This window comes from Camelus ferus, chromosome 5, assembly GCF_009834535.1.
Source record: "Camelus ferus isolate YT-003-E chromosome 5, BCGSAC_Cfer_1.0, whole genome shotgun sequence".
Taxonomy (NCBI): domain Eukaryota; kingdom Metazoa; phylum Chordata; class Mammalia; order Artiodactyla; family Camelidae; genus Camelus; species Camelus ferus.
The window spans coordinates 43667371-43691329 of NC_045700.1; the positions used below are offsets into that span (position 1 = coordinate 43667371).

Genomic DNA, 23959 nt, shown 5'->3' on the forward strand with positions numbered 1-23959 from the left:
TTCCAAGATAAGCTACACTTAGAGTGCTCTTACCTGAAGCAACAACAGTGGAAGAAATGCTCCCTGAATTCAGGTTGACATAGGAAATCTGGCCTTTTCCAGACCTTAAAAATTGTGTGAAGTAGATTCTGTTATCTATGCTGTCATAGTCTAGTGCCACAGCCCTTCTTTCCACACTGATTTCTGTGAAAGGTAGGCTATAGTCTTCAGGGTCAAAGTGTAAGCTCCTCAAGGAACTATCCAGGGCAAAGATGAGGAAGTTTTCTGGTGAAATGGCACAGCTTCTGCCATCACCTTGCAGGATCCCAAAGGCACAGCCACATTGTGGGGTGTGCAATTCAGGCAGAGCAAAGCAGAAATGGACGCATCCTCCATTATTTTGCAAGCAAGGGTTGTTGTTGACCTCTGCTGGTGACCGGGGCTGGACACGCTGATCAAAGATGGTCACATCTCTTAGCCAATTGATATTGTCCCTTATCACTGTTGGTGGATCTGTGTTATGTGGCTCCTTGCTAGCTTGGAAGATTTTTTTCAAATTCCTGTCCACCCATATGATAGAATTTCCAAATACGGTGATGGCATAAGGAGTTGGGTAACGGCCGCCAAAACGAATCACTTGAGATTCCCCTCCTTCGATGCTGACTCTTGCAATTACATCTAAAGCATCATCAACCCAATAAACATAGCCACTGCTATGGTCCAATGCCAAGCCCCGTGGTGTGGCAATGCCCTCTGACACAAGCAGAGTTCTATTGGTACAGTCAAGATAAGAACGTTCAATCTTTGGGTTTTGCCCGTAGTCGGCCCAGAAGAGGTATCTGTTCTTGGGGTCTACAACGATATGCCTGGGCATATCCACTGTGGTTTTAAGGAGAACACGGCGGAGGGTGGTATTGATCCTTAGAACTTCTATCAATGTTTCAGACCTGAAAGCATTGGTGAAATAAAGATTTCCTGTAGGAAAATAAAAAAGCAGGCTGATGAATGGAAAATCAAGAAGGAAGAACATACCTTTTGTAAGATTGAGGTTTGGTTCAGTATACATTGCCTAAGATGATAAATGAATATCTGAGTTTAGGCTTAGAAAAATAAATTTTTACTCTTAGGAACTGAGTAGATTGTTTCTTCAAATTTAATGTGCCTCTCTTTAGCTTCTAAAGCAGATCAGAATTCATAGTAAACATCATCACCCACTTTCTACTGAAAGGTGTGTTTTTCAGAATGTCCTTCCTCTTCTACCTGAATGTTCACCTATATCTTCAAAGACTCATTGTCCTGGCACACCTTCTACTCCAACGTGGTGAAAAGAGCAGAGAGAGAGAGCCAGCAATATCTGAGGTTGTTATCTGTGTCATCAAATGCTCTTTGTGTTTAGCATTAACATGAGGTCTATACTTAGTCATTCTAACTAGTGTAGATGTTTTCATCCCAAGGATCTTCTAAAGTCACCGAAAGTCCATTTGCCCTTGGGCATTACAGAACAACGTAAATACTAGAATAAAAAGACCATGGTGTGAAGACAGTATAATGACTAGAGAGGGAGTCCATATTGATTCCATGTAGTCAGAAGTCTACTGTACAGCTACTAAGGCACATCCATTTTGTTCCCATATATGACTCAAACAGCTCTAGAGAAACTGAGTCAAGATGTAATATGTTACTGATCTACTACCCTTTTCATTAACTATCTCTAGTTGAAATATATTTATACACCAAACAGTAAATCTAGGGTTGGCAAAGTTCTCTAGAGGGCCAGAAGATAGGAGATATTTTAGGCTTTGCAGAGTATACGGTTTCTTTCACAAGTACTCAGCTCTGCCACTGTAACATTAAAGCAACCATAGACAGCACGTAAAAGAATGGGCATCGCTGTATTCCAGCAAAACCTTACTTACAAAATAAGCAGTGGGCTGCATGTGGCTGACAGGTCATAGACTGTTGACCTCTGTTTTATCTACACTCTCAGAAATAATGTAGTAAGTCTGTAATCAGGAATGGAATTTAAAGCCTTACCTAACCATGTTTGCTATTTGCAATAAACTATTAGTATAGTATATAGGTTTTCATAATGTTTTAATATTTCTAAGTGATATCTACTTATCAAGCTTGATAACACACAATGATACCTATTGATATGATGGGATTATATTCTAAAAGTTATAACACATTTAATGCATTTGTTTTTCAGTGTATCATTAAAAATGAGTGGTAATTCGAAATTAAATATATGAATCAATACAACTAAGTTAATGCAATATTAGATCAGGCATTTCAATATAAATACAATAGAGAAAGTGCCTAATGATCTAGACAGTTTTCATACATTAACATGAGAAAGCAACTAAGAGCTCAGCAGCTAAAATTGCTCAGCTTTAAAATAAACGATTGCTATTTCATGGCTTATATCATGTTTTGATATCTCTTCCTCTTTGAAAATTTAGACATTTCTAGTTTAGAAAGTAGATGCTAATCTAAGTGTGAAATAAACAAACCCACATAATTTAATATATCTAAACATTTTGCCTACAGTTCTGATTCTGTTAATAATGGAAGAAAATGAGATAAACTATCATGAATCTGTCAAAGGAAACACATTATCATTAACAGACACAAGTCTGTGAGTTTATTATAAAAGTGCAATTCAATTTATCTTAAAGAATCTCAATAAAACTCCTAGAAAAACAGATCTGTAACACGTTAGGCTAACTTTATAGCATAAATAAGACAGTGATGCAAACACAAAAGGGCTTTTTAATAAAATCACTATTTGGCTTACCCACCTGCTACCCAATCCACTGCAATACCCCGGACTCCATTTTCTCCGATCCCATCTGTAATGATGTTGGTAAAACTAGACCCATCTGGCTTGATTCTACGGATTGCATTATTAGATGACACAGAGTTGCTAAAATCACACCAATAAATAAAGCCAGAAGATACATCCACATCCACGTGCAGTGCATTTCGCTCTGGAACATGTTAAGAAAAGATCATTAAACAATGCTCTAGCTTAACTTAGAACTTTTAAATGTCTGCCCTTTCTCTCAAACCCTCATTCCCAACCCCTCTACTCCGACCATGCCCCCTTTACAAAATAGAACTATTTGTTTCCCAGTTGCAATGAGCATACCTACCCCTAGATCTTAGTTTCTAAAAACCACTTCCCACAATAGAGAGCACTGGCTCCTGGGAGAAATGGCTCATTATAGGTTTGGGAAGGGAAGGTACAAGGTGAGCCTGGAACGTATTTACTGGACCAAGAAGCAAGAAAGCACTCCAACACTAATGAGATCATGTCCAAAGAATACAGGCAGCCACTTCAAGAGGTTCTCTCTGGCCAAAATGGATCAACTGGAGCATCCAAAGAGTAATTATGCTAAATGATTCTACACTGAATTTTTTTAAATTATTATCCACATGATAATAAATTATTTTTAAAGATAAACTGAAAAAAGAAAAAGGAGCAGTCTCTTTTATAGAAGGATGAATGTAGAAGGAACGGCAGAGCAAGAAAATCACAATTTTGTAATGTTCAATTAAATAATCATTCCAGACAAGGGTCATCAATGGCTCTAACCAATGAATTAAAGGTGCTTGGGGAACAAGATATTCATGGGGTACCATAGTGTGACCCCAAAGATTTCATACAAATTACAAAGGGAAAAAAACAAGCAGAGATTTCACAGTGACCACCCTAACCAAGTGATTAAACTTAAGCATCACTAAGAGGGGGGCAAGGTGACACTGTGTTCTTCCTAATGAGATTCTGTATCCGGTACACAGCTTCATCTATGACGTATTCTTGCCAAGTGTGTCCAACCCCAATCTAATCAAGCAATTAGACTTAACTTTCATTTCATGGGAAATGCAGGGTATAAATTGAATGACAGGTCAAATGACACTATGAGGAAACACTGGAGACATCCTCAGCATGAGATTCTAAAAGACAATAGGTTTGTCACTTCAAAAAATCACTGTCATAACAAAAAACTGGGGTGACTACTACAGACTAAAAGAAAGAAGAGATATTCCAAATACAATGCATGAATCGATTTGATCTTAGTTTGAACAAAACAACAGCAATAAAAGTATTCTGAAGCCAACAGGAAAAATATGAATATTAGATGCTAATGCCCTTCAAGCTGCACGCTAAAGTAAATACGGGTGAAGCATCAAGATATCGGCGATATATTTTCAAAAAGTCCATTCAAAATGTACTTATACACACACAAACACACTCAGGAAGACTGAAGGCTCGAATGTGTTGAAATGTTAAGAGTTGGGTGAAAAAAGTATTGCTTTTATAATATATGGACAAGATGGTAATTTAGATCCATGACTTTCTTGATATAAGAAAACAGAGATGAGTCATAAGGACATGTGAACGTGGCCATCAAGCAGGATGAACAAGCTTCCTTATGGGCTGAACCCAAACATAGAGAAATGCTTTACAGCACCAAGAATTTCAACATGGCACCAGACGGAGCCAAATATGACTTATAATGGAGTCGGCATACCTCTGCCTGCCACTGGCACCATGGCTTCTGCATGATCTGACAATTCCAAGCTAAAGCCTCTGATTGCAGACAGCATGGAAACAACAATGAAAGAGTTATATGGAGAGCAGGTCCGATTATCAGGATTGAGTTTAAATCCGGTGGCACAGGCACATGAGAACAGTCTTCCCGGTACAGGCAGGCAAATCTGCTGACAGGCGTTCATGTTGTTGCTACAGCCATTTGAGGATTCGGAGTCTAAATGAAATCAAAAACAGTCTGTAACTTTTCACTCCACCTACTTGCCACTCCGTCAAATTTTAAAAGTGGGTCACCAAATAGATCATTATAAAAGTTAATAAAAAAACATGGAATCTGAGTTAACCTAAAAACAATATTGGAGAGACTAGAGCTTATACAACTAATACATAAAGGTATTAAAACAGGACCACAACTATATAATAGTTACACGGTTCATATATCAACTGTTTTTCTTCCTCAAATCATGCAAGAATTAGAGGAATTAGGGAGGCTGGCTACAAATCCTACATTTTTTTTTTTTTTGGCCCCTCTTGACCTATGTACTGGTATTTAAACCTCTATCAGTTTTAATTACATGATCAACAATGTGATGGGCATTTGATTTCAAGTATATTAAATAAGAGAAGTTTTTTTTCACATGCAATGAAAATAAATACCAAGTGACAAACCTAGGTTATAGGTCAGCAAACAAATTATTTGATAATCTTTGCTTAGAGACTAAAAGCTTTAAAATATGTCAAAGCTATAAAAAATAATCTCCAGATCATAACGCTAATTTAAAGGGGCAAATCAAGAGTTAGATTATCTCTGAAAAAAATCTGCTGAGAAAGGCAACAAGAGTATTTCTTTTAAAATTAAAAAAAAGGGGGGGTGGGCATAGCTCAGTTGGTAGAGCACATGCTTAGCATGGACAAGGTCCTGGATTCAGCCCTTGGTCCACTAAACAAATAAATAAATAAATAGGCAAACTAATTAATTAATATAAATTTTAAAATTCTATCTTGTTAAACACTTCCCCAGCAGGTATCCAACAAATATTTACTGAGCACTTTCAATGTGCCAGTAAGTATCCTAGTGACTGGGTAGAGAGCAAGAAACGAGACAGGAAAAATACCTGTCCTTATGGAGGTTACATTTTAATGAGGAACCCAGACAACAAAGACACAGGTAACATGTCAGGAAGCACGATAAAGCAAAAGCAAAGTAAAGAGTTTAAAGTGTTGGGGAAAGAATGGGAATAAGTTTACCCTGAAGTCAACCTGGACTTTCAGATGCTAGGTTAGTCTTTGACATTTAGCCATGCTTTTTTTTTCTTACAAATTTTATTTATTTTTTTAAACATTTTTTATTGATTTATAATCATTTTACAATTAGCCATGCTTAAGACATGGTTATCACTTTTTAAATATTTTGCAATCATTTCAATTTGCATGCATGTGTATGGACACGGGTTTGTGTGTAAGTGGACATGTAAGTGTGTAGATGTATAACTATACATTGTATACCCATGGATGTATATGTTTCCGTGACAAATACTCACCATGTCTTTGATAAATTCGAAGGCCCCTGAGATTTGGGATATTATTTCTCAGGACTATTTTGTTGGCGCCGGTGGCCTTGTCAACTCTTTCAATGACCTCATACTGATCATCAGTATAATAAAGGAAGGGGCCATGGACAGCAATTCCCCAGGGGTGGGAAAGATGGTTTACCAGGATCATTCGATTTGTACCATCCACATTTCCTCTTTCAATCTGAAAGATCAGAATTTTCGTTATTGACTGATTCAAGGTGAAATGAGAGAAATGTTTAAAACTACTATTCTTTTAATAATAATGCCTCCCATGTATACAGCACTCTGTCCCTTACCGGGATGTTTCATATCTGTTCCCAACTATATTTGATAGTCACATCGACGCTGAGCAGTAGGTCAGACAAATGTCATTGTGCTCATTTTACTGAGAATGAAGCTGAAGTCCAAGTAAGTCAATCAACTTTCTCATCTGGCATGGTGGAGAGAGAGGGACGGACCCCTGCATGTGATGTTCTGCTCAAGGACACACACATAATGTCTAACTGAGGGCTAACTGGCCCTGGGTTCAACATCTTCACCAACAGTGAAGGAAATGTGCTCACAACCACAGAAGACAGCAAGATAGGATGGGGCAAAAGGGAGGGCTAGTGTATCTGCACAGTAACAAGCCTTAGCCAAAAGGACTCTGGAGAATTAGGAAAGAACTCAAGAATGAAATTTCTAAGGGGGAATGATAAGTAGTCTGCTCAGAAAGAAAAACAAAATGGAGACAGAGCTGGTTTGATTTCATTCCGGAAACTTGTCTCAAGTGCCTCCTCCGGGCCCGGATCTGAGCTGAGCGCTGGCAAGAGAGACAAATGGGGTCTGGCTCATGGCCTCCCCGGACAAGGGAACCCAGCAGTTCCAAGAGTAGGTTATGCTCTAGAAACTGACAGAGCTTTTGGAAGGGTAGAGCACAGGGAAGATAAGCTTTGAGGGAGCTGCTGAGGGAGTGAACAGGACCAGATTAGCTGACCATGCTTGGCTGAAGTGTTTGGAGCTACTTCTCTGGGCCAGGGTTCCAGGGTGAGCAGTGATCAAACTTGTTCCTTGTGGTTTTATAAAGACAATATGCCTCCATCATGAAAGCAGGTTCATGTGTGGAGGGCATGCTCTAGTCAAGGCCAGAGAGAAGTGGCTCAAGATGATGGAGGTGGCAGAAAAAGGCTGGACCTGAGAAAAGAGACAGGGAACTAACTGACGGGATTTTGTGATGATTAAATAAGGATGTGGTTATTAGTGTGAAGGATAAAGATGAGGGTTCTAGCTAGGAGAAAGGATGAAGAGTCTTACCACTAATCAGCTCACAGACTCAGAAGGGCAGAACAGATGTGGAGATAGGAAGGGGAAGGCAATGGGGAGTCCTGCCGGGGACATGCTAATTTGTATGCAGAAATCAGCATGTGGCAAGAGCTTCTTCATCATTGCACACATGCATCAAAGGCTGCAAAGTGCTTTCACACACAGCACTGTTTCTTTTTCACCATTATAAGGACATAATAGCAATTAGTACTCATTGAACTATAACGAACTGAAAACCAAACCTACTGGACAATTTTATGGAGAGCATCCTTATCAAAGACAGATCTGAAATCACTCTGTTTTTTCAAAGAGACCAGCACATATTCAATTCAACATCCAAAGCAATATTTTAATTGATCAATAATTATGGAACACCTTCTATGTGCCTAGCCCCAGCTCAGCTGCATGAGTACAGCAGTGAAGATCAAATGTTATTTCTGTGAATGAATGAAATTATATCATTTCTGCTTCTTATTGCAGAATATAATGAACTCAACCTTGGAGTTTAAAATTACCAGTAAAGTGAATGCAGTTTGGTGCAGCCACTGTGGAAAACAGTATGGAGATTCCTCAAAAGACTAGGAACAGACTTACCATATGACCCAGTAATCCCACTCCTGGGCATGTATCCAGAAGGAACCCTAATTCAAAAAGACATCTGCACCCCAATGTTCATAGCAGCACTATTTACAATAGCCAAGTTATGGAAACAGCCTAAATGTCCATTGATAGATGACTGGATAAAGAAATTGTGGTATATTTATACAATGGAATACTATTCAGCCATAAAAAATGCTAACATAATGCCATTTGCAGCAACATGGATGTTCTTGGAGAACGTCATTCTAAGTGAAGGAAACCAGAAAGAGAAAGAAAAATACCATATGATATCACTCATATGTGGAAAAGAAGAAGAAGAAGAAAGAAGAAGGAGGAGGAGGAGGAGGAGAAGACGATGATAAATGAACTTAAATATAAAACAGAAACAGACTTATAGACACAGAATACAAACTTGTGGTTGCCAGGGGCAAGGGAAGTGGGAAGGCACAGACTGAGAGTTCAAAATTTGTAGATACTGACAGGTATATATAGAATAGATAAACAAGTTTATACTGTATAGCACAGGGAAATGTATGTAAGATCTTGTGGTAGCTCATGGTGAAAAGAATGTGAAAATGAATATATGTATATTGTGTATGACTGAAAAATTGTGCTGCATACTGGAAACTGACACAACATTGTAAACTGACTGTAACTCAGTAAAAAAAAAAAAAAAAACATTGCCACATATGCCTCTACCACATTAGGACATTAGAGAATAATGCGTAGCTATGAGGGGACACTGAGCCTAGAAGCTTGCTCTGTACTTTTTTACTTAGTCTCTACAATTGGAGAGCCTAGAGAACTTTCTAGCTCTGAAATCACTAAAACATGAAACAAAGGGCTGTTAAAGGACAAACATGAAATGAAAAATGGAATTATTTTATCTTGCAGACAAAGAAAGGATAAGATAAAATTAACAAACATTCTGTGAGGAGCCATGCACATATATAAACAAGTGGGCTTCAATGAGGGAAAGAAGTTATCAAGAGAAAAGGCAATAAAACACTGGTATGAGCGGCCAAGTGAGATTGTTCGAGAACCACTGCCAGACAACTCAGAACAATCAGTATCAGCCTCGTAAGCTCAGCAACGAAGACCAACAGACTGGGAAGGGTGCTCGTACCACTCCTGTGCTGCTGACCGCCCAGTACAGTTTCTGCTCCTCAATATCAAGGGTGATAAACTCCAGGTTCTCAAGGTTCCCAGTAAAGAGAGTTCTCCGAGACGTGCCATCCATGTTCGCGCTGGCAATCTTGGCAGGTATGCCGCTGTCAGTTCCTCGGTCTGACCAGTACAGCTTCCTACAACCATGAAGAGCACCAGCATTTAATGAAACAGATGTTTTCATTACATATTTAAATGAAAAATGTGTCTTTCTTGTCCTTAAGGTGCACATAATTCAATGGAGGAAGTCTGAGACGTCAGTATCTTGTTACGTGCAATGTGGAGAAGCACCTAACCAGTGTTCTGTAATGCCTGTATACTTCCCAGTTATTTTTGGGACAGAAGCCATTTAAAATGGTATCTAATACAGGAGGGTAGCATCTTCCATCAGTGGGCAATCCTTTAGCTTGGTCAGACAGGCTGGAAGTTCATGGACTAAAGAAAGCCTGTAACAACAGTCAATACCTTTCAAAGACTCACACACTGCCTGGTACACTAGGAAGTTAAAACAAAGTTAATGTAAATGTTGTCAAGTACCTCCCTGATCACCTCTTAGTCCTGTTTTGTTTTGTTTTATTTTTGGGCGGGGGGTAGTATTAGGTTTATTTATTTTTTTAATTTTTATTTATTTTAATGGAGGTACTGGGGATTGAAACCGGGACCTCATGCATGCTAAGCACATACTTTACCACACTGAGCTATACCCTCTCCCACCCTCAGTACTCTTATTTAATGCTTTTCCAAATCATCTACCACAAGATCAGCTACTTTATTTTCTGACTTTTAAGATCGAAAATGCAATATATACACAGGAAACCTAATCAGCACACAGAATTGCCAAATCCACAATCTATGAAATTTCACTAAAATATATGAAGGGTTACTTTCTGTTTCCATTGAGGACATAACTTCTAGACTTGAATCCAAGTTTTCATTCCTTTCTATCTCACCTCCTGCTATAGCCTCAATACACAATCCTCTTATACTCTTCTCCCACAAATCCTCAAAATCCTTAATTCCAATCATCTTTATATGTGTACCTTTTCCAGCACCAATCCAATATACTCAACCATGAACCTCCTTTTCAATTCTAACTTCTCCTTCTTTAAGTTCTCAAATTCTGAAATTCCCTGCTTCAACCAAACTCTTCCACCTCATCCCTGCTCCTATTTGTTTCTTCTGTCAAACCTGTTCTTTGCCCTTAAAACTTGTCTGAGGTCTCAAACCTTCAGTCCCTCTATCCTGGACCGCATCCCATTAACCATTTTAATAATAATTTTACTTATTCTCTTGATCTCCCACTGTGCCTACCTTGCTAATTGCTAACCTTGAGTTCCTGTCATTACCTTCATTCTCTTCTCCCATTCCAGGCTACTAAAAGTTTGCTGGACAAAGTCACAAAACTCCTGTGAATTCTGAGTTCACTAAAAATTGAAGCCACCTGACCTTAGCTGAGAACTCCTATCCAGGCTGAATGTTTTCTTCCTGCCTTTGACCCTTTCCACTTCTATCCTGACCAATCTTTCTAAACTACAGATTAGGTTCCATCATTCCCTTCCTCCAAATTCCCTGCTGGCTCCTTATTTCTCAAAAGAATACAGTGCAACTCCTTCACATGACATGGAAGTCCCTCCCTGATTTGCACCCAAATGACTTCAGCTACTGTAGCTTCCGTCTGATCAACTGCCCCTACTCTAAGCCTCTGGTTCCAGCCTTCTACACAATCATGCCAAACACCACCATGCTTCTGGGACTTCACTGTTCTTTGACCTCAAGGAGCATTCCCCATTTGCAACCCATTCTCCACCTACTGAATGCCTTCTCATCCTTCAAGGTCTATTTCAATGTTATCCATCCCGTTAAAGCTTTCCACATTCACTCAAGATCAAAATGTATTATTGTTCACTCATAGCTCTATTTTTAAATGCCTGAAATTCTTGCTTGTTTGGAATTAACTTTAACTTCAGTGTTATTAATTTGAAAAACAGGACAAAATACACATTAAATCTAACACAGAGTTATTCCTCTTTCTTACTGAGATCTGTATTTTTCAAACATTGGCATATGAAATCAGAAAAGGTCCTAAGTTTGAAATCTTCCATTTTGTCAGCCTATAATATGAACAAGAAGGGCACTGTACTGAAGACGTGTGCTGTTTAGGAATGAACGCTCACCCATTAACAGGATCAATAGTTAAGCCAACTGGAAAACCAACTCCAAGATCTGTCCCATCATTGGTAATCAATGTTTTTCCATATCTGACATCTCCTCGGAGTGTCAAAACCTACACAAGGGGGAAAACAAAGAAAGCTAAGATGAAGGAGAACTTAAACACACCACAAATTCAAAGCATGACTAAAGGTGGATGGGAGGGTTTGCGTGAGATTCAGACAATCTCTAATTGCATTTCAGGGCTATGAGGAAATTAGCTCCATAGAAAATGGGAGTAAGAAAACAAACTCACCTGTCAAATTTCTATTTTCAATTCACTTTAAGTTTCAGGAGAGGATATTTACACGGATAAAAGAAAGATTCAAATGAGTGAACATACAGAATCATTGCCTGAGCAAAACTACAGAATGCCTTCAGAAAAAGATTAGAAAACTCTGGAAGACAAATGGGGGGGTCCAAAGGAATCCTGCACTCAAGTAACTGGGCCAGAGCACCAGCGCCCATCACTGCAAACACAGATATCAAAGAGTCTGAATTTACTCAGAGTTAAAGTGAATTCTGCGCCAAGTTAACGGCCTGAGTTAAAACACAGGAGTGCAAATTCCCGTCCTGCCAGATCTGACTATGTGAGCTGAGGCAAGTGAGTGCACCTCTCTGAACTCTGTCAGTAAAACGTGGATGATAACAGCCCCTGCTGCACAGAGCTCACAGAAATGGGAGACAACACATGGAGAGCACTTAACGCAGCACGCAGCACAACTGCGTTCGACGCGTTTCCTAGCCTTTTTTATTGTCCATTTATTAGGACCTCGCTAGGGAGCAGGCATTATACTAAGGGTTCTCAGATTTCACCCTCACAGTAGTCTGTGAGTGGGTGCCATTATAATGTTCTTAAAACAGATGATGAAAAAGAGGCCTAGGAGGCTCCCTGGCTTTCCCTATGTCATGTTTGTAAAGTATTGTTGCTAGAATGGTTATAACCACAGTGTTAAGAGAACTCTGAAACATCACAGAGAGGTACGGATACCTGGACTAGAAGCAGCTTCTTATAGAAACAAGGCTATTTTACTATGCACTAAGTCTGAGGTGAGAAATCAGAAAATGTCTCTTGATTTCTATGAAGGCTTTTCTAAAAAAATGCATTTCAATACAAACTGATTATTTCTTTGTGTTTGTTTCTATCTCTGCCTCTCTCTTTCTCTCTCTCTAACACACACAACACACACATACACACCCTTCTCTCCCTCACTCTCCTCTATATTTTTCTCTCTCCTCTGTCATACCTTCCTCTCCTATTTGGACTAAAATAACTTTCCTCTCTTCAATTTGCCTCTTTCTGCTACAGTTTCTCTCCTTTTCTTAGGCCTAACGAAGTCTTTGGTTCAAAGGAAAGTTCCTTTCCTTGGTTTCTGGAATATACGGAGCTCCTTCACACACAGCCATTCTGTACAGTTCCCTTTTCAGCTACAAAATTGCTTTTAGTGAATGGGCACACAGCTACCCCTAGTGGAAAAGTTGGAATTTACTGTGAATTACTCTTCCGCTGGAAGGGATGTTATTATACAGGTGAGCAGTAAGTGAACACTATTTCTGCTTTCTTAAGCAATCTAACTTTCACCTGGAAGAGTCACAATTGATATCACCAAAGAATAAAACCAATAAAAACACCAAAGGAGTAATTTACCTAATGAATATTCTAAATATATTGGTGACTTGAGGGAAACAGGGCTCTGTACTCACAGGATAACTTAGTGGCATGTCCTTTTACTTACTGAACTATTAACCCCATTTTACAGACAAGGAAGCAGAGGCTCAGAGAAGCTACACAATCTGTCCAAAGTCAAACAGCCTGTGAGTAGAGGAAACACAGTGCTGTCCCAGTCACAAAGTGCATTTTCACATCTCAGGGTCTTTGTTCAAGTGTTTTTCTTTCCCTATTTCTTTGTAAGGCAGAAATAAAGACTGGTCATCCTTCAAGACTTAGCTCTCAAGGAACCACATAGGGGAAGCCTGCCATCCTATCCCCACACACTTCCCTCTGTCCTCAATCACACGCACGTTATAGTCCCTGCACGTACCATACTTACACTGGAGCAAAGATATGTGTTTATGTGTCTAGCTCTCAGATGTGTGAGGTACTTAAAAGCAGGAAAAAAAATGTATGATTCATCTTGGAATAGCCAGGACTAACCATGGCAATGATCCATAGAAAGCATTTATTAGTGTTTGTTGAATGAATGTATAAATGAGCAAGCAAGCCAGACTCAAAGCCAGGACTCCAAAGCAAGTTCTGTCTCCTCTGGACCTCACTTGGGGGCACAGTTACTAACTTACTAACAGTTAAAGTGGCCTCACCCATACACATACATGCACACGTACACACTCAGTTCTTCAACTGGTGCTTTTTCATTGTACCCAACTCTGGAAGAGATATGCACCCTGCTTTTGGAAAACTATGAGTCCAAGAGGGAAGACCCCATTTACAAAGTAAGAGAGCAAGAGAGACGGAATAGGAGCATATTAATGCCATTTGCAATCAAGACAGTTTTGTACTAAGTGGACTCTGGAGAAATGTGAATTTGGTATTAAAGGTCTTGGGCAGTAAACATGGCCTATGTTTTGATGGCCCGTGATATTTTTAGTTGAGGTTATGCAAAATACCTTCTGTCACTGTCAAAGGGGGATGAAGTAGTGCTAGACTGCTGGCCTCGTGGTTTGGAACAAGGCAGAGACCCCCGCTTGACCTCACCCCACCCCGCTGTCAAGAATCAGGGCAGTGAAGCTGACTGTTTAAGCCAATTTCTTAGCTTCTGTGAGTTTCAGGCTCTTGTCTAAAAAACAAAGGAATTGAACGAGATGAGCCTCTGAGGTTCCCCTCATGTTAGGAGCTGCTGGTTCTACCTGGCTTGAGACAGGTGTTCTAGGGGTTAGTCTCTGCGTGTACTGTGAATGTCCCTGTCACTGTGAACGTTTCTTACACTTGCATGCCCTCGGGAACGTGTGTTGTGAGGATCGAACGAGATGATGTTTGTGGAAGACCTTGGTAAACTGTAAAGCACTGTTCTGACTATCAAACAAGCACTCTTCCTATGGAATCTGCTCCAAATTAGCCATTTAGCCACCGTGTGTCGTCCTCATTCTCAGCATCGATGCTCCTACACACCCCAGAGAAAACCAGCTTTCCAGTTGGTGCCTCACCTGAGTAGTGGGCTGTCACCTTACTGTTGCTCTCACAAGACCATCCCTTTGCAGCAGGAATTTTCACTCTCAAAATGATTCTGATTTAATCATCCCTTACGTGTTTTAACCTTATCTCAGAGTGGAGGAAACCAATACTAGTCAAGTTACCTCTGATTTACTTCATGTGATTTCATACCTGTGCCCATATAGAATTTCTTCTGGGAATTGCAATAAAAAGAACACTTATCTCAAAGAGGAAAGCATCAAAGGAATTAGAATCATGTTTCTACTTTCTGTTTCACTGTTGGCGTCACAGAAAGATTTCCATCTTAGAACAGAGGTAGCTATAAATTTGGTTTAGAACTTAAATAGCACTGAATACTTGTGATGAGGAAAGATAGTGAAAATTCCTCGCCTGCTATAAGCCTCACTTTGTGTTGAATTCCTTACTTAATGTTTTTTACCTGTTTTTGTATATATTGTAACAAAATGTCTGAAATCCTATTATAAGAATCTGTTACTACTGATTCTTAGGAGGAAACATAGTAGGGCAGTAGGAAGTTCCAGTGGTTTATTTTTAAGTTCTTCCTTGGCTTCAGAGACTTTGACAGTTAAGACTTATATCTCAACCCCTTTTGCTTCCTCCGTATGACAGCATTTCCTAAGAACAGATTTTACAGGAATCAGAAACCAGTGTTTCTGTGACAGTGTTTGTGTACGTGGTATTCTGGAAGCATTACCTGAATTGAACGAGTTCCATGATCGGTATAATAAAGGTTTCTTGATAGCCAATCTAAGGCCAGGCTCGTGGCAGACCCCAGCCTAGACAGCGGAACCAAGACCGTCCTGTTGGTGCCATCTGTCTTCACCCTGTGAATCTCCCCCTGGGAAGAAAGACGAGGAGTGGTGAGCTGCTGCGAGGCCATGGCGTCTGCACGAATGCACGCCCGGCCCCGTGGCTACTTCCTGCTGCCGTGTTTCCTTAACACACCTCGCACTTGGACGAAAGGTCACATTTCAGCACCACTGGGTGGGCTCACTGGGGACAATGCTAATGCCGGCAGCACTTTGAAAACACTGATTTTCAAATGTGTAACAGGAATATGCAAGGCTTTCCATTCAGGCTACCTCTGATGTGGGCCACAGAAATTTGTTTCTTAACTCCCACAGGCCGAAGAGGCCTAAAAATAACCCAAGTCACAGGTGTAGGAGTCTATTTCCCAAAGAGGTGACACGCATCAAGCCCAAAGACCTTTCCTCTCTTCCTCACTTCTATTTTCTTTGCCCCTTCCCCATTCTCACAGGTTTCTTCCCTAAAGAGTGAGGAAAGGAGCCCAATGGGAAGAGAATTAAAGGAGTGTTATTTTTATCGTGGAGGCAAAGATGCAGACTGAAGGCCAAAGCAGTCACAGCAAACATTTCCTGGAATTCCCTTAGCAAACTACTGCTTTTGGTCTTGAGTGACGATCATCTTTATGCCAGTCTAATATCTTCAACCAGCTTAAAGTTCTTTTAGAACAAGCTTTGTTACGGCTTCTTTTTGGCATGGATTCTGCAGGGCGAAGCAGCTAGTTCAGCTCAGGGAGACTAGCAGTCACTTAATAAATGCTCGCTGAATGAATAAATAATACCCAATAGCTTAAGCATGCTTATTATCAAATCTCTGCTCCAGGCCAACTTTCCACTGACATCCCTCACTGAATTAAAAAAAAAAAAAAAAAAAAAAAAAAAGCTTAGTAGTAAATTAATTTACATCTGGGCCATTTCCCAGCCAGCAAAAATATAAGAAGGCATCAGCACAGATAGGCTCTTCAGGAACAAGTTACATACTTTGAATGTTATTCAAAACTTACTGGATTTTCAATCCAATAGATGAATTGCTCCAAGGTATCAACTTCCACATCATAGCCATTGTGTATCCCTGATACAGGCACCATAGCGTTGTCAGACTTCACCTCAGGATTAAGGGAGATCCCAAAAATTATGCTGTGTCTAACAACTACTAAGAAAGCCTCATCACCTGTGAAAATAACAGAGTATCAGTCAAAATGATATCCCAGACATTTAGAGTAATGGAAGGCAGTGGCATGTTACCAACTGATGGGACAAAATGCCATTGCAAATTGCTGCAGTAACTATAACGCATGATCGAGATTTCATCAGACAGTCCACGGCCTTCCATTGGGTTTCAGTGGGTTGCTGGGTCACCAGATCACCAACTCCACACAAAACACTTCTGGAATTACCCAAGGCAGTCAGCATTTAACTTACTCTTCATTAATTCCTTATTCGCACCGTTAATCTAGCCAATTAGACTGCTGTTGATGAATGGCAGTTTATTGTTTTAAGTATGTTTGGAAAATAAAACAACACTTCAAAGAGTGAAGAGACAACAGTCAGAAATGGGAAATTCATGTTGTAATTAAGAGGTGACATTTGTAATTCCCAAATGTAAGCCCTCCCTTGCACAATCTTATTTTGGATATATGGTTGTTAATTTTAGGGGTTGCTGCAAAGATGTCTTAGTTTGAGTTTTGTTTATTTGTTTTGAGCATTGTAGGGAACACATTTTCTAAACAATAAAAAAAACTATTTAATTCAGAGGAAGCTCTCACTTTAAAATTTTGTAGCATAAAATTAGAAAGAAATAGAAATATTCCATAATTCCTTTTCCCAACTGTAAGCACTATTGGCCATTATATATCGTGTCCTTCAGACTTTATTCATGCATGATTTTACATAGCCAATATCAAACAATATCTGCTTTCTCACTTAATCTTACCACATAAGCACTTCCAAAGATATTTTAGACACTTAGCCAACAAAATTTTAGAGGAATATTTAAATCAAGTAAAATATTTTCATGTATGAATGTTAGCAGTTTTCTAAGCATCCTGTTGAAAAAAAAATGGGCACTTTTTTTTTTTTAAGTTACCGTATATTGGCACTCAGTTACCCAACTGGTTCTCAGAAGCCAGTTGGGAAATGCTGAAAAAGTTCCACCTCAGTAAAGTCAGCCCACAGAAAAACCACTAATGGAATTATTTCTGAAGCAACAAAAGGTACTATTTAGAATTAACACTTATCAATCATCATCAGATAGTAATATAGATTACACCAGTCCCCAATGCACAGTTCAGCAATCTTCATGCAGTGAAAGAATGCTTTGTATCCAGATGTCTATAGCTCAGTTTAATCTTCTGCTGAAAGACTCTGAGGACACACTAAATTAAACAATGTCAACGAGGATTAGGTACATAATAAGTCTCTGAAGAAAAATGGCAAATGCCAATCCCTTTGTAAGCATTACCAATAATTAAAATCTTTCATCATGAAAGTATCACTGCAAAATATTACATGCTGATGGAATTTGATTTTCAGGAAGCTTATATCTGCATAATCTGTAAACACCACAAATGCCCTGTATTTTTGCTCCCTAAAGTACTTAGTATAACCCTCCACATACTTTTCAAGCAACACAGTAAGATATCTAGGATGAGATGAAGAATAAATTGTTCAAATGATCACTTGAAATATTTCATACAGAGAAAACTTTCATCTTTGAAGTACCATCCAGTAAAGGTACTGAAATTGGAGTCAGAAGACCTATATTAGAACACTCATTACTGACTATTGGTTATGAGAATAAAAATGAGATAAAGAACCTGAAAAATGAAGCTATCCACAAATGTCAAGAACTTTTACTTCTAAATGCAGAATTTGGAATTTCCTATTATCATATCTTATTTAACTATTACCCAGTAAGAGAAAATGTGAGGTTAAAGATTGTTGAATCACATGCACACATAATATTGGCTCCATACACAGAAACCATATTACAATTGAGTTCTAATTAACTCAATTAACTCACCCCATACAGCACACACTCCACAGATACCTGCTGAATCAGAGGAACACAGCACACACACCATCACCAAATGGTTTAGAGCTTGCGCCATTTTGCACAAACTCTGACAAACTCCACCTTTGGGGCATACTTAAAGGACATACTGTACCTCTCATGCATGTCATTGAATCATGAGAGAGCCTCCACCCTGAAGGACAAACACAGGTGTAAAGCCTCTCTGAGGATAGCAGACATAGATGGCTGCAGTGGGCTTGGGCGCATGGATTTCTGGCTGTAATAGAAAGAGAAGAAAAGAAAACACTGGTAAATGGAAAGCCACCCACAATTAAGTGCACAGAATGAATGGATAAAGAAGATGTGATATGTGTGTGTATATATGTAACATCAAATATTATGAAACATTATTCAGCCGTAAAACAGAAGGAAATCCTCCCTTAGCAACGACGTGGATGGACCTGGAGGGTATTATGCTAAGTGAAGTAAGTCAGACAGAAAAAGACAAACATGATCTCACTTATATGTGAAATCTAAAAAAACAAAAACAAAAAACAAAAACACAAACTGAGAGAACAGATTGTCAGAAGCAAGGGATGTGGGGAGGCAAAATGTGTGAAGGTGGTCAAAAGGTACAAACTTCTAGTTACAAGACAAATAAGTCTTGGGGATGTAATGTAATGTACAGAATGATGACTGTAGTTAACAGTCGATCTTATACAAGTTTTATTTACACACCAAAAATAGACTCAAGGACATAGAAAAAAAACTATAATTACCAAAGGGGAAAGGGCAGGGAGGAATAAATTAGGGGCTGAGGATTAACAGACACACATTACTATATATAAAATAGATAACAAAGACCTACTGTATAGCACAGGAAACTACATTCAATTTCTTATAATAACATATAATGGAAAAGAATCTGAAAAGAAAATATATATGTATGTATATCTGAATTGCTTTGCTATACACTTAAAACTAACATTGTAAATCAACCACATTTCAATAAAAAATAAAAAAAATTTTTAAAGCATTATTAAAGAGTCAACCTTAAAAGTTCTCATCAAAAGAATGTGTGTGATGGACATTCACTAAACTTACTGTTGTGATTGTTTCACAATGTATATGGGTATCAAACCATTATGCGTAAACCTAATACTAATGCAATGTTCTCTGTAAATTAGATCTCAATTAAAAAATAAAAATTTAAATGTGCATGAAGTCATGCTATTATTGTCCTCCCAGAGGCCCCCAATATTTGGAGACAGAAGTACATTAAGTTACCTCAGCTGGCTTGATTTTTTTCCCTAAACTACTTTACCCTCTCACCCTGCCCCCCGCAACATCATTCTTTCAACATAAAATTCATAAGAAGCATAAGAGGGAGGAGTAACTTGCCCAGGGTCACAGATCAATCCAGTCAATAAACAGATTATGAACAAACAGCCACTGAGTAATCCAGAGCTTAGTAATAGAAATTCGATGCTAAATAAGATGTGTCTCCTTGGCTGACCCAAAAGAGATCATTTTACATCAAATGAAACCAAATTGTGTGTTCCCTATGTGACCTTGACATTTACCCACTGCTGTCCAAGTTTTTGGTTAGATAATAATCTTTTATTTTTCTATTGATGACATCTCTGTGTGTCTCTGACCCAGAAGTAATGGGATCCTGTGTGCATCCCGTGCTCCCAGAATGCTCTCTAAATCTTATACACTCGTATTACAAACCTTCTTAGATTCGTTAATCCATTCATTCACTCAGAAAATAGTAAGCCTTCACTATGTACCAAACCCCATTCTAATCAGTGGGACTACTATAAACATAAGGCAGATATTCTTTTAAAAAGAAAGAAAGAACGACAGAAAGAAAGAAAGGAAGGAAGAAAGAAGGAAACAAAGAGCTAAACTCATAAATTGTGTGATTTCGGAATGTGAGAGTAAAGAGCAAAAGAATTATGGGGTGGCTGGGGGAGCTATTTTAGATAGGGTAGTCAAGGGCTACCAAGCAGCATGAGAGCATTCTAAATAACATGAAGGAGCAACTCAGGCAGAGATGTGTAGGAGGAGCGGTCCAGGGCAGCTAGAAGAGCTAGCACAGACATTCAGAGATGGGAAGTGGCCTGGTGTGCTTCTGTATCAAAAAGAAGTCCAGGGAAGTCCAGCGTGGCAAGAGGAAGTGGGAGAAAAGACCAGGGATACTTGAACATGTAAAGACATACAAGATTTATGTTTTCCATGGTAAATAAAGGCCATGGAAATGTTAGGACTGGCATGGTTAGTAAAGAAGAAAGGAAAATGTATTACCGAAACAAATGTGTCTGCAACATTATACATTCAGCATTCCCCGAATCAGTGTTTTCCAAGCTGTACCCAAGCAGAATATCTCTATCACTTACAAGCTGGTTGTTTTGCAGGATGAACCACAACAATCCCAAGGGGCTGGTGAAGAGACATTACCATCGACAGGTTCCCCCCATGCCATTTGTTGGCTTTAAAAATCTCTTGAGTAGAGCGGTCAGTCCAGTACACAGAATCTTCAAAGAGAGTTAGGGCGTATGGATGCCGCAGAATCTGTGAAGCAGAAAAGGACAATGAGACCTCGCCCAGAAATGAAAACCAAGATGAACAAAGTAGAAAAGGATATCTGCGCAAGAAGATGGTTTCCATTATTATTTAATTTAATGAAGGCATAGTGAAGTCATTGTTCAAGAGACAGAAAAAATATATACTTCTTGACCTATATCCTACTCACCAATCAAAATACTTACATGTACCTGCATCATTTAGCCTTCATTTTTACTCTGGTTATTACACTGGGCACCCATCTTACAAACAGAAGCAAAACTGAAGTGCAGGGAGTAAGGTGACTTATGTGGATCAGCTATCTAGTGACAGGTTCCTCAACCCCTGCTCCCAAGTCCTTGACCCTGCACCGTTAGCCCCACTCCGTATCCAGTGCTATTTCTGCCATCTTGTTCTGCCACTCGCTGATTCACACAAATCTGAGACGGCTTGGATGCCTATTTCCTGAAGGTAGGGAGATCTCCCAGGGCCTCTTTAAGTCACGGAACTATAAACAATGACAATCTTAAATAGAAGTCAATAAGAGCTCTTTGGTAACATAACCTATTTTCTGCATTTTGCCTTTTAACTTGGGAAAATAAATCCACCAGAATTTCCTGGATAAAAATACAAAATATCTAAAAGGCTATGATGTAATTGAAGAATCTAAATATAATTAAATCATTATTTAGATTGATTCATAGAAGCAACAGATTAGCAGCTATGGATCAACTAGACCACATGAGCTATTAATCCTTTCTGGACATGGCACAATCTGACCAGGAACTAGAATATTTATTTTCTGTTGGTAATAAAAGATGGATTGGCCCTCACACATTACACTGACGTTGTAATGTCTATGACAGAAGTTAATTTCTTAGTTTTCCTGTTACTCCATCTGCTTCCTACCAAGCCATTTTTGTGGTTTTAGTTTAGTTTCCTCAACTTACCGAATCACTGGCTATCACCTGCCTCCGATTGCTTCCATCGTATTCACAAAAGTCTATGTAATCAAGATAGCCATCCATGAAATAAAGCAGTCTGTTGGGGTAGTCAATAGTTAAGCCATTGGGCCAGAAGATCTTCTCCTGGATAATGACAGTACGCAGACTGCCATCCATGCTGGCTCGTTCAATACGAGGTTGACGGGCCCAGTCAGACCAGAAGATCACACGGTCACTGTGAAAAGAAGCTAGTTACCAACTGGACTGGACATACTGAAACGGAAGATAACTGTCATTTTAAGTAACACAATCTCATGTCTATGCTCCGCTTAAAATAAATCATCTCCAGACTCTATGCACGGAGCTTACTATTTCCTCTGAGAGTCACAAAGTAAAACTGTAATCATAACACAGTCACAAGCCATCTGCGTGTTTTTATAATGTGCATAAAACACGTAGTACACTGTGACACTGAAATGTCCTGATGCCAATTCATGTCTCCTTACAACCCACAAAGAGTTGATCTAGAATAATTCATCTGTCCCTGTTTATCTATCCTGTCATTTTTCAGGTAAGTGAGTCGATTTATTCATCATCAGAGATTCATCATAAATTTCACTGGTGTGTAATACTTTACAATATCTAGGAAGTCTGCATTGCATTGAACATAATTTGCCTAATTCATCCTGCAGGAAAGAATCTAAGAGAATACAAGGAAATTTAAGGAAAGAAGCCCTCAAAATTTTCTGAGCACAAGGGAGAATTTCTTCCCTTTAAGACCAGCAGGCAAAAACTTTCTTCCTTATATGATGTAAAAGGGAGCCCTAGTAAACAATATGAAACCGAAGCAGGAAAATCTAGCATTTTTGTTGTGGAACCATGAGGTATACATGGTATAGCAAGTACCATGGCCCATCTTTGCAATATTACTGTATGCATTCATTAGAAACTTAATCATATAAGCTAAGAAATCAATGTGATCTTTATTTCAAGTGAACAACCAGTTGCTCTCATGTACTTTATGAAGAAGACTATTTAAATAAAGGAAGGAGAGCAACAACCAGTTGTATGGTTACCATTTCTATAGAGATGTTTAAACAGGAATCATTTTACATTTTGTGATAAGAGCATTAGTCACCCCATGTTACTGCTGTTTTTCTCTCATACAATGTTAAGGCAACAACATTTAATAAAAAAAAAGTCTTACCTCACTCTGGGATCTAATGCCAGTCCCCTTGGATTTGTTACATTTTCACTAATCAGCACAGTCCTGTGGCTCCCATCCAGTTTAGAGACTTCAATTGTTTGCAGAATAAAGTCTGTCCAGTAAAGATTACGTCCTACCCAATCCACCGCAATACTTTGAGTCATGGTGACACTACTGTCAAGTATCTAAAGACAAAAGTGAATAAAGAGTGAATTCTAAAGGGAATAAATGAATGCAAACATGGAAATTATATGAAAAGCTAGATAAGGCTTTGATTGTCCTCTGATTGCTTGTGAGGATTAGAAAATTTTGTCTTCCCATGTAAGGAACAGTAGGGTTTTCTAAGAAAAATATACAAGATTTTGTAGAACGGAATACTCTCTTGTTGGATTAGTGTGTAGTTTCATTTTGGTTTCAAAGTTTTTTTCAATTAAACAAAAGCTGTATCCATTTGTTAAGTTGGCAACCCTATGAAACTTTACAGTGTTCACAGGCCAAAAGTAATACCTTTATTGATTAAGTGCCAACAGTTACAAAATAAAGTTCTAAGGGGCAGAGGAAACAACCATCAAGGCTCAAGAAACTGAAACTCTGGGAGACAGATCAAGAAACGTAACTGAATTAAACCTAAGAAAAGCAACCTCCTCCGCATTTTTTTTGAATCTCATTCACTCAGGAAAAACAAAATTACAAAAAAGAGCCCAAAGATGTTGTGAGGTCTCTGCATCATGTGTCCTGGAATTCAGAGTCATGGATCTCTATTCAGAGCCCATCAATTAGTAGGAGTTAGGATTATCGAGGCCTCTTGGGAGTGATGTGGCCCAGAGGGAAATATGAGAACCGCCT

The 23959-nt window shown here is 39.0% G+C and overlaps 1 protein-coding gene across 1 annotated transcript in view; it reads right to left on the reverse strand.

Annotated features, from left to right (window-relative positions):
- The window catches only part of LRP2 (LDL receptor related protein 2), a 93180-nt gene that overhangs the window by 63105 nt on the left and 6116 nt on the right, over positions 1 to 23959 (reverse strand). The window contains 12 exon segments of the mRNA XM_032479645.1: positions 34 to 954; positions 2781 to 2969; positions 4518 to 4754; positions 6079 to 6292; positions 9140 to 9317; positions 11355 to 11464; positions 15273 to 15416; positions 16386 to 16552; positions 18549 to 18671; positions 20797 to 20971; positions 21913 to 22141; positions 23114 to 23298. Coding sequence (XP_032335536.1) covers positions 34 to 954; positions 2781 to 2969; positions 4518 to 4754; positions 6079 to 6292; positions 9140 to 9317; positions 11355 to 11464; positions 15273 to 15416; positions 16386 to 16552; positions 18549 to 18671; positions 20797 to 20971; positions 21913 to 22141; positions 23114 to 23298 — 2872 coding nt within the window.